At 47.7% G+C, this 18,270-nt stretch overlaps 1 protein-coding gene across 1 annotated transcript in view; it reads right to left on the bottom strand.

Moving 5' to 3' along the window:
- Positions 1-557: 557 nt before the first annotated feature.
- Positions 558-18,270, bottom strand: part of TMOD1 (tropomodulin 1) — an 85,099-nt gene continuing 67,386 nt past the window's right edge. The window contains exons 9-10 of the mRNA XM_021691172.2: positions 9,684-9,828; positions 558-2,165 (exon numbers count right to left, since the gene is read on the bottom strand). Of these exons, the coding sequence (XP_021546847.1) occupies positions 2,101-2,165; positions 9,684-9,828 (210 nt within the window). The 3' untranslated portion in view covers positions 558-2,100. The remainder of the gene's footprint in view (positions 2,166-9,683; positions 9,829-18,270) is intronic.

Genomic DNA, 18,270 nt, shown 5'->3' with positions numbered 1-18,270 from the left:
GGCAGCCTGAAAAACTCAGTCAGGATCTGTAGACCATGGCATGTGACTCGCCTTCTGCTTTTGTAAATCAAGTTTTATTGGAATAGCCACACCTGTTCATTTACATATGATCTATGGCAGAATTAAGTAGTTACAACAGAGACCTTATGGCCTGCAAAGCCGAAGATATCTGCAATCTGGCCCCTTTATAGGAAAAAACTGCCATCCCCTGGTCTAAACCCAACATCCCCAGGTCTAAACCCTGCTCCCCTGATGGAACAGGTGGTCTGAAAGGTGGCCCACCTTCATTTTTGATTTGGTTTCTGTGAGCGATCTCTCCCTAAAAGTCTTTGCTTCCCCCAGTACCCACACTCTAAGCTTTTAAGTATGGTCTTTGAAAGATTCACATTAGCTTGAGGACACTGATGTTTGGGGCAGTTTGGAGATGAACGTCGCGGGATAGAACCACATTTTGAGTAAGGTCATTCGGCACTGCCGGAGTAGCTTCCCAGCCTCCGGCCAACGTGTCAGGTTCATGTCTGGGTCACACTAGCCACAAGAAACACATACACAACCATCCATAGACCAACAGATTTAATATTATATTGCAGTTTCCAGTGATGCAGAATACAGCTGCAGGTGTGTTTCAAGGAGAAGCCTAGTGGGGTTGGCCATCCCAACAGTGTGGTGCCACTCCCGGGCCCTTCTGCAGCCTTAGTAGACACTCTTCCATAGCGGTGAGGCCCTGGCTCCACCTCTGGTTACCCTGTACCAGCCACATCATTACAGCTCAGTGTGCAAGACTTGTCCTTTTTCGTCAAAAGCCTCTGCTCAGTGCTCCGCAGCTTAGTCTGTGCTCGTCAGCTCTTTGGCCTGTCCTTTATCATAAGATTTGCTGAATCACTCATGAAAATAACTCCCAAGCAACAGAAATGCTAGTTTAACTGGCACTGTGGTATATTAAAAGGCACAAGGGCATTGTGGCTTAACATTTTTGCTGGATCCCAAGAGATACACATGATGTTAAAAAGGGATCTGGCAGAAACACCATTATTACATTTTCAGAATAATCATCTTGGGATGGTTTGGCCAGGGTTTCCTAATTCTTTAATACCTGGATTTTCTTCACCATTGGCTTTCAGAGGCTTAATTTACATGCATGAGATCAGTGGTGACTTGTCTAATAAGTGATGTGACACATGGTTGGAGTCTGTAAGCAGAGCTATGATGGACTAGAAATTTCTCTCTAGTGTTTTACCTCACATAAGCCATTGGACCACTGTGCAACGTGGAAAGGTATTTTCAAGTATTTGGCCATAGGTTTTCACATCATTGCAGATGGCATTCAGTAAGGAAAAAAATTCTTTCCGATTCCAATATTAAACTTTAAAAAGATCCCAGATGTTCATAAAGAACACTCAGGGAAATGTTTGTTGCCTGGGATTGGTAAAGAAAGGATGGTTTTTGAAACTTGAAATTTCACCGTTGGCTTTTTCATCATTTCCTTGTATCCAGCAAAAGGAATCTCACATTCCTGGATTCCTGGCAGAGCTCTGTGGCTTCAGTCTCTCTTTCTTGAAGGGCAAAATTGTGTTCCTGACCCAGTAATCAATTTGGCAACTTTAATCTTGAGGTTCTTCAAATTTAAAGGAGGGCTAATAAAGAATGATGATCTGTTTGCTAAATACCTAAGATTAAATTCATAATAAAGTATTTTATAATGCTTCCCCACCATGCGGAAGAGTGGGCTGTTTGTTCCTGTGTTACACATTCTAAATACCCCTGAAACACCACGCAGCAAGGCCACCGAAACTGGGCTCCCAGGGCTAAGTCCTGCTGCTAGAACATCTTCAGTAAGATCTGTCGGCTGGGGATCTTCTTAGTTTTTAAATAATAACCAGACTGAACTTCTATGACTAAAGAAAAACTTAGTTTATAAGTAAAAACCATAGTTTATAAAATTTCCAACTACAACCACTAGTTAACCTAAAACCTTAGTGCATAAAGAACTGAACCATGAAAGGGTTTTGTGCCGGCATTTTGCCTTCTGGTTTCCACTGCAGAGCACAGATTATCAGTAGAACTTATGCAGTTCAAAGGCACGGTCGTCCCCTCCACACACTAGACGCCACTTCGGACCTTGGGAATGATGGGCCCAGTCAAGTCTGCGAGCCTCCTCTTCCTCACTGGAAAGGAATGGAGAGGAGAGATAAGCCAGTTGACCCTGTGCACCTGGAACCACCTCTGTGGCTCTGAGAAAGCCCTGTGAAGCTTCTCGCTAACTTTTTGGTTAGCAAGGTCTGAAGTCTGTTCTTTCGAAAGGACGGTTTTGTGTGAGTTGTGTAAGGGCCCTCCCACTGGTCAGCGTTCCCTGATGAGGGTCTGTGGTGGTGCTGACTCATTCATAAATTACTGCTAAGCTGCTCACCACACAGGCATAAAACCCACTTTATCCACCTCCACTGTGTTTACTTTGTACACCAGAGGCCCTGCAGTTGACGGTCTTTCCTCCTGCTCAGATAAGAGCTAAAGTTCAGTTGATCTTAATGAGGATAGGGTCTTAACCTGCTGGAATCATTCCCCACAGCTCTTTCTCAGAGCTCCTGGCCTGCCTCCTGCCTTGTAAAAAAAAAAAAAAAAAAAAAAGTTTCCACCCTGAAGATTACCCTGCAGTATCTGTGTCCCCTTAGTGTTAACCTTGACATTTTCCCAGGGGCAAGACAATAGAAGCTCAAATACTGTTCACATAACAAAGTAGTTAAATGCCATAAAGAGGAAAGCACTAGCCAGGAGGTTGCAGGCTGGAGTCATTACTTGTAGGATGATGGAGAGGGGGAAGAGGGGTCCTGTGTTGTAATAAAGGAAAAGTGTTTTGAAATTAATTACAGTGTCTGCAGATGAAGACCAAGCAGCAAGCTAGATCAGCCGCAAGAGAAAGACCAAAAAGACGAAAGCCTTATTTCACTTATATGTGGAATCTAAAAACAAAACAAATGAATACGCATACAAAAATAAACAGAAACAGATTCATACAGAGAACAAACTGGTGGTTGTCAGGGGGATGGGGAGATGGACAAAATAAGTGAAAGAGATTAAGAGGTATAAACTTCCAATTATAAGACAAATGAGTCATGGAGATGAAAAGTACAGCATCAGGAATATAGCCAATAATACCGCAGTAACAACTGTGTGGTGACTACTTATGATGAGCCCTGAGTAATGTATAAACTTGTTGAGTCACAATGTTGTACACCTGAAACTAACAGAACATTGTGTGTCAACCATACTTCAATTAAAAAAAAAAAAAAGGCCCGAGAACCCGGTAGGGGGCGGTCAAGGAGGCCGCTGGTGTGGCAGAGACAGGTATTAACTACTGCAGAAGAGGAAAGAAGTCTGTCGAGACTTAGGTCTTCCAGTTCCCGAGCTGAGCCCGTAGACCTGCGGCCACCAGATCACTGCATACAAGCTGCAGCCAGAACCCAGTCCGCTTGTGCGGGACACCGAGCATGCAGAGCAGAACCACCCAGGAAGGAGTGGTGCTCGAGTTGTGGCTGGGAGCCGGGGCCCACAGCTCACCCAGTTTGGGGCCTGGAGTTCAGCCTGTCCCTGAGCTCCTTCCCACCCCTCCGCCCCTGTCAGAGAATAATGAATTCAAATCGGTGGACTATCTTCCTGGAGAGAAGACACTGCGTGCAGCCCAGGCCCTGGACACCATCAGAATGTCCAGCAGCTTGGGAGAAAAGGTCAGGGAACAAAAACCAAAACCCAAAGAGCAGAAAAGTTTCGCCTAACGTGACCAGAGAGTTTACATGAGCCAGACGCTTAAGTATCACCACGTTAGCTTATGCGAGCATGCCCCGTGGGGCAGTCCTCATTACACTTCTTTTACACCCAAGACCTCATCGAAGCCCCACCACCAATTCTGGAATGTCCGCGTTGTTATCTTTCCCATGTTAGGGAGCAGCAAAGTATGGCAGAGAGGCTACATTTCGTGCCTGAAGCAATAAAGCTGGTACTAGACAGAACCAGGGCTGTAGCTCATCTGGAGCCTCAGTCCAGCATGTCCCTCAGTACAGTCTGGGCCTGGCTACATAGGGCCTACACAGCTGATTCTCGTAAGGGTATCCGCTCCTTTCCCCTGGAGAACAAAAGGGAGCTAGAGCCCCTAAGAGCTAGTGGCAGAATCAGGACAGGAACCTGAGTCCCCAGCCCATGGCTCAGGGTATAGATAGGGATCCCAGGCACACACACACACCCCCGCCCCCATTCCATGCCCTCTTTGGTTTCCCTGGGCAGGAGCGGTGCAGCTCCCCTAGTGCTGGCTCTGACGGGGACTGGATGGGGACAAGGGCAAGGCATGCACTTGCTTGGGTATTATTCTCCATTTTCATGATGAAGGAAATTGAGGCCAAGAGAGGGAAGTAAGTTGGCCCAAGTCACGGTGAATAAGTGACGGAATCGGAAGGAGAAGCCAAGTCTCCTAACATCTTCCTTCAATTCAGTCTGCTTTTTACTTCCCTTAAAGCAAAACCCTTATCACTGCAACTGCCAGACTTGTTCACTGTCTGAGCCAGAAGGCATCTCGAGTCATCCGGACCAACCTCTACCCGCTGCTCAAGCTCCTTCCGCTACTTCCTGCCAAGCTCAAACACCTCCATCAGGTCTTTGGGAAGCATTTTAAATTCATTTATGTGTTCATTTACTGAGTGCTATTATGTGCCAAGGACAAGGATCAGAGATAAAGATCTAGCGTAACAGGGCACCAAGCTATACCAGCAGTGAGTTTGATAAAATATTATAGGTACCCTGGTAGCTCTGGGAGTAGGAGGCATAATGAATGCTGTGGTGAGAAGGACGGCAGGGAACGTGTGCCGCGCATCCGGAGGGATAAAGGGGCAGACTGAGAAGGGAAGGGGGGGGTTAGGAGTAGTGGCCCCCTACAGGGATACTTTGGCATTCAAGCTCCCCGGACCGGTTGGTGCTCATACGGGATAAGAGGATGGCTTGTCCAGCACGGCATCACCCCGGGAGGGGAAGGGGGACACGGGGAGCACAGGCTCCGAGGTGAGACTGCAGCTCAAACCCCACTTCCACTCACTGACCACCGGTAACCTTACCTACTTCTCTGGACCTCCACGTCCTGTAGAGTGGGGGTAATAAGGATCTAACTCACCCGGTTGTTGGGAGCCTCACGTGAATAAGTAAGACGGGAGGTGTTCACAGCCGCGCCTGGCACCCAGGAAGCTCCATGTACGCATCGGCTTTGATTACTGAGGGACGTGGAGCCATGTCGAGGGCTCTCACCTGAGAGCAGTGCGAGCCCCGCAAGGGTACTAAGCAAAGTGACGGAACAAACTTTGGGATGGGCACTCTGTGAGAGATGCTGGCCAGCCCACAGAAGTTGCAGGACAGGAGGCGAACGTGCTGAGGGCTTGACATGAGGCAGGACCACGGGGATGGCCAGGAGGGGACTGATGGCTGGGGTGGGGGCAGATTTCAGGCTTGGATGGCCATGAGGAAAGTAATACCCTTTCCTGACATGGTTTTGGGGGACAATGAGGAAAGTGATTTGGGGTGCACGGTGTCTGGGTGCTTGTTAGAAAAGTCTTCCTGGAGAATACAATAGAAGAGAGACTTTTCCAGGAAGGGGTGTTTTCGGCTTTGAAACATGTCAGCCGCCCTCTTCCCCACCCCACCGCCACACCTACAACAGTCTTAACTTAGGAGTTGGTGATTCAGATTTCATTAAGTGGAGAGAGCTTCAGGGGCAGATTTACAGGACCTGAGAGCCATGCTTAGCCTCTCAGCTATAAATAGTATAGAGGTAGGAGTCATCTGAGGTATCACTGTGAGATAACACAGATGGGGACCCATGGCTCCTCCCTGACACCACGGTGCAGCTAGCCGCTCAGTGCACAGGATGGGAAGGACCGAAGACACGCCAGCCAGAGTGGGTCCTGGCAGGCTGCACGTCTGCAGAGGCACTAGCCGACCTCCGACCTTGGGGATCGAACATCCCCCAAGGAAGAGCCCACCCACCCTGCAGGCAGGCAAAACCCACCCCCGAGGCCGGCTGCGTGCCAGCAGCCGGCCCGGCGCAGGCTGGAGTGAGTCCGCAGGCTGGAGAGGCTGGGCCCTGTCCGCTCTGTGCTCCCTGCCGCTGGGGATGCAGCCGCGAACACTGCTAACCTGCTAACCACCACCACAGTGGTGAGGGACGGCCTGCGGGAGGCTCTCGGGATAAAAATATTCAGCTGGAAAGCATGGAAGCCTGTCTGCCTCATCAGAGCCCTGAGAGCGGGATGAAAATACTGTGTTGGAAAGAAAGGACTTCTCTTTTGCAGGAGGAAGCTGGTGCACTATCTGAATCAGAAGGTTATCTTTTACAAAAATTAGCAGATGGGCACAAATTGGCCTTTAAAGCTAGAAATTCTACTTCACCCACCAGCACTCAGTGTTGCATGTAATCACTTAAGCGATTCTGCTCTAATTCCTTTGGTGGGAGACCGCAAGGGAACAGTCCCCTGGGCTAACCCCAAGGCCCATTTTGATCACCTGGCAGTCCTGTCCAGGAAACTGCCATCTTACCTCCTACCTGCTTTCATCACCAAACTCCTGGTCCTGCCTTTGCCCATGCTGTTCCTTCTGCTTGGAATGCCCTTCCCTCCATTCTCTGTGAGTTCCTATTTTTCCTTCTAGGTCTAACTCCCTATAATAGTCCCCCCAGTCCTTTTGGATCTTTCTGTCTCTCCTACCTGAAATACTAGGTCCTCCCCACTTGCCTTTCCCTGTGTGCTAGTACCCCCACCAAGAACACCTCCTGACCTCTCCCACAATCTCTGTCTTCCCTGCAAGGCTGGCTAAAGGCACACCCCCAACAGGGACGCTTTGCTTAACCAGCCTCTGTCCTCTCAAGTCATTTCCTCACATTGTTTGGGCACCCTTTGCAGGCATTCTTGTTTTTAGGCACACCCTTGAGTCTTTTCTCTCCTAAAAGGTTGTAATGGCTCTGGAGTCAAGGAACTAGCCTTTCTGCTGCCCTTTATGTCCCCTGGCACAGTCCTGGGCACACCGAAGTTGCTCCCAAAATGCTGTTGTAACTAACAATGGGTGGGACTTGGCTGAGCCGCTCCCTAGAAAGGCGTTCACCTCCAGGCTTCAGTTTTCCCAAAAGGGAACTGGGGGGTGAGTCTGAAGGCCCTTCTACTCTGGCACTCTAGGACCCGGCCGTCATAACCTCAGAAGCTGCCGGGGGTAGCAGTCGAGCCTGGGTTTTGGAGTCACAGACTCTCAGGACTGGGAGAGTCCTCAAGGGCCAGGTTATCCAGCCCACAGCTAATTCTGGTGCCCCTCCACCACCGCAGCACCCCTGACCTCTGGTCATCTGGAACCTCTGTCCCTAGAAAAGGCCTGCAGGCCATTTTGCCACTGAAAGACAAAAGCTGGGTTAGCCCTGGGATAGGCAGCCAGGGGCACAGTAGAAGCTCAACCTAAACTGGGAGGGGAAAATGTGGCATTATCAGAATAGAACTCAGGGCTTTGGAGTGCTGGCTCTGAAGCCGGATCCCAACCAAGCCAAGGGCCTTCAGATTGCTGGGCTCCTCCACAGCTCGGTGTAGCCATCACCTCTGTGATACCATGATAGTGATCTGTAATTATTTGTGTTTGTGCTTATTTCAAATAAGGGCACGTGAGATAAACCAGGATACTAGGTGCATTTTTGTTTCTTTGTTTTACGGATTTTTCTAGACCTGCAGCTCTAGAAAAAGTGGCACCTAGAGTGAGCAATGAATGAATAACTTCTGGACTGTGATATCCTCAAGAGCAGGAACCTGTATCTTCAACACTCAATGCCCTACAGGACTTGGACAAGTACTTGTTGAATTGAGTAACTCAATTTAAAGTGAGTGAGTGAGTGAGTGAGTGAGTGTGTGTGTAGCTCTGTGGTTATCTGTGCATAGGTTCTGTGAGTACCCGCTTTGTGCATACACACCTACACACTCCCCTCTATTCTTCTGGGCCTTCCAGGTAATAACCTAGCCTCCGATTCATCACTAGAAAGTGACATACCTGAACTTTGAGATGTGCTTTAGTATTTTTTTTTTTTTAAGATTTTTATTTATTGGGGCACCTGGGTGGCTCAGTTGGTTAAGCGACTGCCTTCGGCTCAGGTCATGATCCTGGAGTCCCTGGATCGAGTCCCGCATCGGGCTCCCTGCTCAGCAGGGAGTCTGCTTCTCCCTCTGACCCTCCCCCTCTCATGTGCTCTCTCTCATTCTCTCTCTCTCAAATATAAATAAATAAAATCTTTTAAATAAAATAAACTAAAAAAAAAAAAAAAAAAAGAATTTTATTTATTTTTTTGACAGGGAGAGGGAGAGCAGGAACACAAGCAGGGGGAGTGGGAGAGGGAGAAGCAGGCTTCCGGCTGAGCAGGGAGCCCGATGCGGGGCTCGATCCCAGGACCCTGGGACCATGACCTGAGCCGAAGGCAGACGCTTAAGACTGAGCCACCCAGGCGCCTGAGATGTGCTTTAGTATTAAGCCCTTTGCATTTTACTGAGTGTTAGAAACAAAAAAAACCAAAAACCCCACGTGTAGAACAGGCTTGAATTTGATGAAAAGCTCACTGAAGACACTGTCCTTTAGGAAACATAGTTATTTCATAATTCAATCCCAGAAAGAAGCTCTCTTTCCTTTCTTTTCTTTTTTTCCCCCTCTTTTTCTGAGCTTGTTATGCTTCCTTCTCTTCTGTAATAAGAGTATTGTAACGTGGTTCATCTTCTTGCCTTGGTTCTAGAAAATTCACAGCTAAATATAATGATCAATTATGTTAACATATTAGACCTACTTCTTTTCTTGTTCTTTTTCCTCCTATTTCCCTACAGCCTTAGCACAGTCCTTTTTGGACACTGTATCAAATCCTTTCAGCAGCCAGCAGATACACACATCATAAATACTCACAGAGCTTGAAAACAATAGGTACCTGTAAGTCAATGATCAGTCTCACTTTTCATTCGGCTGACTTGCATACCTATTTTGTTGACACTCATTAAAAAACAACAACAAAAACAGATGGTGACATTTTCTTTCGTTTCCTTTTTAGAAAAAAATATAAGCTATGCCTTTAACTGAGATGAAATTAAAGCAACCTGCTTAACCTTCTATGAAGTCAACATTTTCAACTTTCACCTTGAAAGCCCTGTGAAGTCTCCTGGGCGTGGGGTTTGGGTAGTAGTGCTGGTCGGTGGCTTTGCGGGCTGGGACTAGAGCCAGACCCCCATAAAGTCCGGGGAGAGGACTCTGAGCGCAGAGAAGGGTATTCAAAGAGGAAAAGACTCCCAGTGGCCGGTGCTCTGCCACATTTCCTTTCACTCTGCGGAAGAGGGCGCGGCCGGCGCGATGGGGCTCCAGCCCTGCGCGCGCCGAGCTTGCGGAGAGGAGCGCGCTCAGCCTCAGCTCGCGCAGACGCGGCGCGCTCAGCCTCAGCTCGCGCAGACGCGGCGCGCAACAGGCGAGGCGGCGAGCCAGGAGCCAATACAGAAGCCGAGGAATTGGGACCAACGTGAAAGTCAGGAGTCGGACTAAAGAAGATGACTCCCTTGGCGTAGGTATCAGTGGAATATTCCCTGCCATACCGCACCGCGCCCGCAGGACTGGTGAGAAAACGACAGGCAGGTGGGCAGGTAGCCCAGGATACTCACCAAGGTCGTTGTTGTTCATCATCGCGTTGGACGCCCGCAGCCGGGGCCCCTGCTGGGTAAAGTGGTAGCCGAATTTGAGAAGCGTTGCGTTCTTTTCCAACATGCTCACAATCTCCATTTCCACTTTGTTGCCCAGAGGCTGGCTCTTTGATGAAGAAAAGAACAGTAGTCACCACTCATCCCCTCTGTGCAGGAGCTCATCTTCTCTACGCGCAGAAACCCTGCGTGGTGGGCGGGGATTTTAGCCACTCCCCCCTTCCCCCAAGAACCGGGAATTGGAAGTCTGGAGAAGGGAAAAGGTCACACAACCAGGAGCGAATGAGCTGGGATTCAAACCCAGGCCCTGATGGACGCCAAGAACAGATCTTTACGAGAAAACTCGAGCAGGAGGGATCTTCAAATGAACAAGTCTCAAGGAAATGAAAAATCCTACTCCCTAGGCTCTACTCCGTACTAATTAAATCAGAATCTCCTGGAATAAGACTCAGGTGTCTGTGGTTTTTCAAACTCCCAGGTGATGTCAGTGTACAGCCAGGTCTGGGAACCAGGCACTTAGATGAATCCCTTCAATTTACAAATGAAGAAGTCGGGGCCCAGAGAGGGAAAAAGATTGGCCTAAGGTCACACAGTAAGTTGGGAATGCCCAGAGTTTGTTTTCTAAAGCCTCCCTCCCTCTGATCATGTTAGTTCCGTACCCCAAGACCTCTAGTGACAAAGACTGAAAGAAAACAAAAGAAAAGGAAAACCTTACAATATAGTGTTGGGAAGGATACAATGAGGATTTCATCAGTCTTGTTTATAATACTAGGGAAAAAGAGCGGCAACTTCATCCAGAGAGGGTTGCTCAAGTAAATGATAGCTGAGCTTTACAAGAGAACATGATAGCTGTCAGATGATGATGCAAATCTTTGGTCCCAGGCCTGGAACGATGACCACAAAACAATATGGAGAAAAAAAGCCCAGTAACAAAACAGGTCATATTTAAGCAAAGTCACATGTACCTTCCAGACACATATATATGCCTAATGCCTAGAAAAGGCCTGCAAGTGTCCTGGTGGTGGTGGGATTTTAGGAGAGTTTTTGTTTTCTTCTTTGTATCTTATTGTTTGAGTTTTCTGTTACCATGTATAATAAGATAACACAAAATAAACATAAGCTTAAGGAGATTTGAAAAGACATGGAGAGCACGCTAACATCATATCAAGGCTTAAAGACGTTCCCCCCAAGGGCAGGAACAAGACAAGAATGTTCACTTTCACCAATACTGTCCTGGGGGTCCCAGCCAGGACAACAAGGCCCCCTTTGCCCATCTCACCCACCCCTCACCCCTCACCTCTGGCAATCACTAATCTGTTCTCTGTATCTATGAGCTTGGTTGTTTTCTGTTTTTGTTTAGGTTCCACATATAAGTGAGATCATAGGTATTTGTCTTTCTCTGTCTGACTTATTTCACTTAGCATATTGCCCCTGAGTTCTATCCCTGTCATTGCACATAGCAAGATTTCCTTCTTTTTTATGACTGAGTAGTATTTCAGTGTGTGTGTGTGTGTGTGTGTGTGTCTTCTTTATTCATACATCCATTGGTGGGAACTCAAGTTGTTTCCAAGTCTTGTCTATTGTAAAAAATGCTGCAATGAACATGGGGGTGCAAATATCTTTTCGAAATAATGTTTTTATTTTCTTCAGATAAATACCCAGAAGTGGGATTGCTAGATCATATGGCAGTTTTATTTTTAATTTTTTGAGGAACTTCCATACTGTTTTCCATGGTGGCTTCACCAATTTACATTCTCACCAGTAGTGCACAAGGGTCTCCTTTTCTCCACATTCTCACCAACACTGTTATTTCATGTCCTTTTTATTTTAGTCATTGTGACAGGTGTGAGGTGATATCTCATTGTGTTTTGATTTGCATTTCCCTGATGATCAGTGGTGTTGAACATCCTTTCATGTACCTGTTGGCCATCTGGATGTCTTCTTTGGAAAAATGTCTATTCAGATCCTCTGCCCGTTTTTTAATCGGATTAAAAAATTTTTAAATCTAAATAATTAAATAAATAAAATTTAAAATTCAGTTCCTTAGTCTCATTGGCCACATTTCAATTGTGCAATTAGGTCAGTGCAGATGTATAACATTCCCATCATCACAGAAGATTCTATTCGATGGTGCTCGCCTAGACTGTGAGCCCTTGGATAGAACATAGTACCCAGTACCTCCAGGTCAAGGTTAAGGAACTGAATGGAGGAAGGAGGAACATGCTTGATGCACAACAACACGGGAGGGCTGAGAAGATACATTAGCCCACCATCCAAAAGGACAAGCATGGATCTCAGTTGAGACTCTTGATGGAGAACTCCTCCCAGGTATTGAGTTCACCAGAGCCTGTCTGGGTTCAAATGGGGCTGGGAACACCAAGCTGGGCAGGTAGAGTGACACTGGTAAAGTTCCATTGCCCATTTGTCATGGCTCCTGAAAGAGCTGGGAAGAGCTCAGGCCTGTCCTCAGAAGACTCAGCACAGCCCTGGGCTCTGGCCCACTTGGCCTGGCAGGTAGTATAGAGACCATATAATGGCCCAAGAAGGAACTGGAAGGTCCCCTGCCCACCCCACTTATCAGGAAGCCTGGCCTCTCTTGAGGCTGCTTTCTGGGAAAGCTCTGCCAGAACTCAGGATGGGCTAATCTCAGAAAACTTCAGTCTCCCCTGAGTGGAGGGGCTGCCAGCATCTGTGAGGGCTATTTCTGCCAAGCTGACACTTCATGCCACTCGGTCCAGAGCACAAAGCACTGCCGTGCAAACTGCCCCCATCCAACCTCCCTACATCCCTGGGGAGGCAGCACAGGCAGGGACTGGCCCCTCTGTCATCTTAAGAGATGAGTAAACTGAACCCATGTATAGAGGGAAGTTGGAACGTGCTCCCTCCACTTAATGCCAGAGCCAGGGCTTGACTTTGACCTGACACTGGAAGGACCTCAGAGGATCCTCTAGACCCACATTCTCAAACAGGCATCCAATATGCCTGGGATACGTGCAGATGTGTCTGGGTCATGCCTGGAGAAAATACAGGATTCTACTACATAATCATGGCCAGTCTTCCCGGAGTGTTAATCTTTGAGCAAAATCATTATTTTTACATTAAAGAGTAAAATAGGAAATGTGCACACATCTTAAGAAGTATCATACTTGCCTCATTCTCAGGCTATCCATCTTCGGGGCCTCAATCATTCTCACCGATGAAAAAAAGAGGCCATGGGGTCCCTGCCAGGACCAAAACTCTGGTCTCTTGTTTTGTGATGTAGTGATCATTGTGTACCAGGCGATGCCATAAGCATCACAAGTGATCACAAGTTCACAATGAACTCATTTTCTCCTCCCTATAAACCTGTGGAATATGTACTTTTATTATAACTTTCATCTTACAGGCGAGGTCCATGAAGAACAGAGGTATTAACAAATGTCCCCCAAATCACAGAGCTAGTTGGTTACAGAACCAGGATTTGAACACAGGAGGTTCACTCCAGAGTTTGCTAGTTCTCGCCTAACTTGGGTGCCTTTGAGAGAGCTCCGAAGGCAGAGGTAGAGCTGCTAAGAGGGGCTCCGGGCAGATGGAGTTTGGCTCAGCATGCAGGATTGTGATCTAACCGTTAATAATTTCTGTGTGTGGAAGGAACTGCCTGGGAAGGTCGTGGCTGCCTGTCCCTGGAGATATGTGGACAGAGGGTATAGATAGTGTCTTGTGAGTCTCCTAGATGTCATTACGAAGGGAGAAGGCTTAGGCTCTGGGACCTTGCAGGCCTCTGGGACCTGCATTCTGTGAAACCATGAATGGCTTGCTTGGATGGCATAAGAAAAAGTCAGGACAGTGGGTGAGGGGCAGTTGGGAGCTCCCTTGGCAGAAGCCAAGGGTGGGTCATGCCAGGACTGGCCCTAGCAGACTGTGGCAGCAGAGCTGGGGACAGGGCTGGGGAAGAACTCTGATCCCCCTTCCTTCAGATGTGCTTAAGAATTAAATCAATCACGTGTGAATAAATATCTTATTATTAAAAATTCAAATGATACTAAAGCAGACTGAGTAAAGTCAGAGAGTTTCCCTTCACATCCCTAATCCCAATCCTACCCACTTTCTACAGAGTAAGTACCAGGCCACCAGAGTGTGTTTCTCTGGATTTTTTCCTATGAAGTATATAATAAAAATGTGTGGATTTCTTATTTTTAATTTTTTCCTTTAAATGGATTCGTATTATACACATTGTTCTGCAACTTGCCTTTTTCATTTACCATTTTCTGGAGACCTTTTTTTTTTTTTTTTAAAGATTTTATTTATTTATTTATTTAATTGATGGAGAGAGAGACAGAGAGAGAACACAAGCAGGGGGAGTGGGAGAGGGAGAAGCAGGCTTCCCGCGGAGCAGGGAGCCCGATGCGGGGCTCGATCCCAGGAGCCTGGGATCATGACCTGAGCCGAAGGCAGTCACTTAACAAACTGAGCCACCCAGGTGCCCCTCTGGAGACCTTTCTAAGTCAGGACACAGAGAACTACCGCATTCCTTTGAAAGACTTCACGGGATGCCCTAGTACAGAGGGCCATGGAGCTTGCTTCTGTGTTCCTTGTTACAAGCAGTGTGGTGGAGACTTTGCAGGGGAGGGAGCCGTACTCTTTAGGCTGGACATGGGGCCATGGAATGGCTGGGTTGAAAGACAGGCATATTTTGAATTAAAATTGCCAAGAGGGTACAAACGCTGACGGGCCCTTCAGCAGTGATGACAACTCTCATTTCCCTGTGGCCGAGCATCATCAGCTTGATGAGAAGATGACCAGATTCGCTGGCTTATGAACAACCAACCCATGCCTTAGGTGGAATTGAGTGGGTGGCTCTGAGACCCCCATTCTGGCCAGAGGCGCCATGGGCATCAGGAAGCTCACTTTGTGCATCGGATGGGACCAATCATGGCCTTTTCTTTGTGGTCCAGAAGATGTGGCAACTGGGAATACTCAGGAGCCCTGGGAATTATCTAGTTGAAGTTGAGAGTTGCAAACCCCGGCTGATATCAAAATTCCCTCCATATCATAGCTGCCAAGTTCTGTTCTGCTTACACACCCCTGAGGATGGGGGCACATCACCTTTGAGGCACCCTGCTCCATCCCTGGGTACCTCTGCTGGTTAGAAAGGTCTTTCTGGCCAAACCACAGCAAAGGAAAATAGTACAGCTGATTCTCACTTTGGTGATTTTAAAGTATGTCTGCCAATTCTTTGATCCTCCTCCCTTCCGAAGGCAGAGCCTAACTCCCCTCCCTTTGAGGGTGGTTGTGCTTAGTGACTCACTTCTAACAGACAGACGATGGCTGAAGTGACCACGTAACTTCAAGTGTTGGCTCATAAAAAGGCATGTGTGGCTGCCTTCTTTCTCGGCCTTGGACCGCTCACTCCGGGAGAAGTTAACTGTCATATAGCGAGGCCACTCAAGCAGCACCCTGAGGAGGTGCACACGGCAAGGAGCTGAGGCTTCCTGCCAACACCCGTGTTGGGAGCCATCTTGGAAGCGATGGTCAGGCCCTCAGACTGCACTTGACTGCAGTCTTGTCAGAGAGCTTGGGCTGGACCCATGTGGTCAAACGGCTCGTGGATTCCTGACTCCCAGAAACTGTGAGCTCATACATGTTCACTGTAATTTTAAGCTGCTAAGTTTTTGGAGGTAATTTGTTACACAGCTATAGATTAACTGTTATACTCACAGACAATGCTGAACAAAAAAAGCCAGACACAAAACAGCACCATGGGATTCCATTTATATGAAGTTTAAGAGCAGGCAAAGCTCATCTATGGTGATAGAAATCAGGACATGATTGGATTTGGAGAGTATTAATTGGGAGGGGGCATATGAGGTGCTGGAAATGTTCTATATCTTAATCTTGGTGTTGATTACCTAAGTGTGTGTGTGTATATATATTATTATATATTACATTATTATATATAAATCCATCCATATATATTTATATGTATATATATACACACATATATATAAATCCATTAAACTGTCCACTTAGGATGTATTTGTTACTATATGTAAGTTATACTTCAATAAGAAGTAAACATAAGAAGGAAAGGGAATAAGGGAGGGGAGAAAAGAGATAAAAAGTCATTTCCTGCACCAGCTAGGATTTCTCAGAGGTCAGTGCTTCCCACCCCACTCTTCCACTACCAACTGGTCTAATCAACAATAAAAATATTGGGGCAACTGGGTGGCTCAGTCGATTAGCCATCTAACTCTTGATTTTGGCTCAGGTCATGATCTCAGGGTTGTAAGATCAAGCCCCACTTCGGGCTCTGCGCTGGGTGTGGAGTCTGCTTAGGATTCCCTCTCCCCCTCTCCCCCTCTCCCTTTGCCCCCCCCAAAGAAAAACCCAAACAACAACAAAAACAACAATAAAACAATAGAAATATCACCTCCCCCTTATTGAGAGAAGACACATGCCAGGTACCCATTAAGGGCTCAACACATTGAAGCCTCTAACAACCCTGCTGCATGAGTATGCGTATCCTTCCCATTTTAGAGGTGAGGAGACTGAGGCATGGGTACATTAAGTGGCCCCTCCCCACTATTACACAGCAAGAATACGACAGAACGGAGGCTTAGCTTAGACTTGATCCTCGTTTGACTTCAAGTGTCAGAGATTTGAAGACAAGGAATCCCTGGATCAGTCTGTCTCCTGTCTAGAAAGCTCTTGGCTTTTCAGAACAGAGTGCAGCCTCCACTGGGGATTGGACATGGTGTAAGATGGTTGTTGTCACAAATCTTTATTCTGATTCATGCTGATCTGTGTAAGAAAAGGATTTTCTTGACATATTTTTTTCTCTCATTTCCACTGACTATCTAATTTTTCCCTGAGAAGTGAGGTCAATGAAAGACTATACTTGGCATTTTGAGGAAGGGACAGTGACGCATGCCCATCTTCTCTTGGAGGCTGGATGTTTCCAGGCTGAATTACTTCAGTACACACGGAGATAGACACAAAAATTATGCACAAGCCAAGAGCTGCTGCTTAGAAGCTGAATGTATGAGGAACAAAACCGAGAACATGACTGGTGGCGAAGTCTTGCTTGCTTTGTTTTCCTCTTTTTGCACAACCATTTTCAGCCTCATTAAAAAAAACAAAACAACTTAGCCAGCTGCCTTGAGTATGTAATCTAAAACTAAGGGGGTGTCACCCTGTGTGAAAACCTTCAGGATCCTATTCCAGTGTGGCTTTGTTTTCTTTCTAAACTTATTTGGACTAGGAAAATAATCCAATCTGCGTAAACAAGAAAACGCAATCCGCTTCCTTTAGCTTCTTTTCAAAATATGAAGCATATCCTCACTGTCCAATATTGGAATGAAATGTGAGAAATCCAGCCAACATCCCCCAGACATGGCACATAACTTCATTTGGGCAGGGGTCATGTTTTCAGGCCTTGTCTGCTCTGAGGGGCAGGGAGTACCTGGTGCCCCGAGGTCCTGGGGAAGGACCTGCTGGAGGCGGCTTTGTTGGGAGTGAGGAGCGCGAATCAAGAGGGACAGAGAATCGCCATTTGGACTTGGCCAACTTGGGATGGAGAGGGCTGGCAGGTACCACATACACACAGCCCGTATGTGGGGCCTGCTCCTGGGGGCTGAGGGTCTCTCCTGTCCAACCACAAATGCAGCCTGTCTGGAAGGTGGGACGCCTCAGTTCTGGCCCAGCTCTGGCACTAACTTGATCCGTGACCTCAGCACATCCCGTCCCTTCTTTGATCCTCAGTTTCCCCACCTGCAGAAGGAGGGGCGGGACTAGACATTTTCTCAATGCCTTCGGCTCTGGGTCCCTGCCTCTCTGCCCCCTCCCACCCTCACTGCTGGCTCAGGGCCACTCGACGTGGTACAACATTGCTTGGAGATAAAGAGAGATGACTGAGTAAACAAACAGCCCCAGGATCCCAGTTCCCGGATTAGGGTCCTGAGCCAGGCAGCCAGGCTCTTGTCACCGGGGCAGAACTCGCCAAGTCCCTTTCTCCTTTGTTTGGCCATATAAGGAAGAAGGAGGATAGAGGCTCACTAACGCAGGTTACAGTCCCAAGGACTGAGGGGAAAGCTGTGGCCTCTAAGGACCTCGGTGACTAACCAGGAATGAGGAATCAAACACCACTCATCATCTCCTCTGTGGCACAACCCTCAGAGCCCAGAGCTGGGGCACCCGAGGAGAGACGCACTGTGAGAGGCCCTGGTGACCTTCCCTAGACTCCAGGCCTGCGGAAGCACTGCCCCACAGGTGGCCCTCATCTGTCTGGCTTCCCAGGCCCTGACGCCTGCCCTCAATCCTCTCCTATCCAGCTGGGAACCATCTTCCCAGAACACAGCCCACAGCCCACTTTCATTCAACCTACCCATTCAGAGCCCTTTAGATTTCCAACCCCCTTTCTGGCTTCTTCCAGGGGATGGGCTCTATGGCTTCCCCCTCTCCTTCTTCATGTGGTTTGCTGCACCTGAGATGCCTCGGCCTCCACTTCACTCTCTGAGATACTATCCATCCTAGAGGTTTAGCTCAAACTCCACCTCCTCCAAGAAGCCCTCCA

This window comes from Neomonachus schauinslandi, chromosome 13 (genome assembly GCF_002201575.2).
Source record: "Neomonachus schauinslandi chromosome 13, ASM220157v2, whole genome shotgun sequence".
Lineage (NCBI taxonomy): Eukaryota > Metazoa > Chordata > Mammalia > Carnivora > Phocidae > Neomonachus > Neomonachus schauinslandi.
This window is presented reverse-complemented; position numbering and strand designations above follow the sequence as displayed.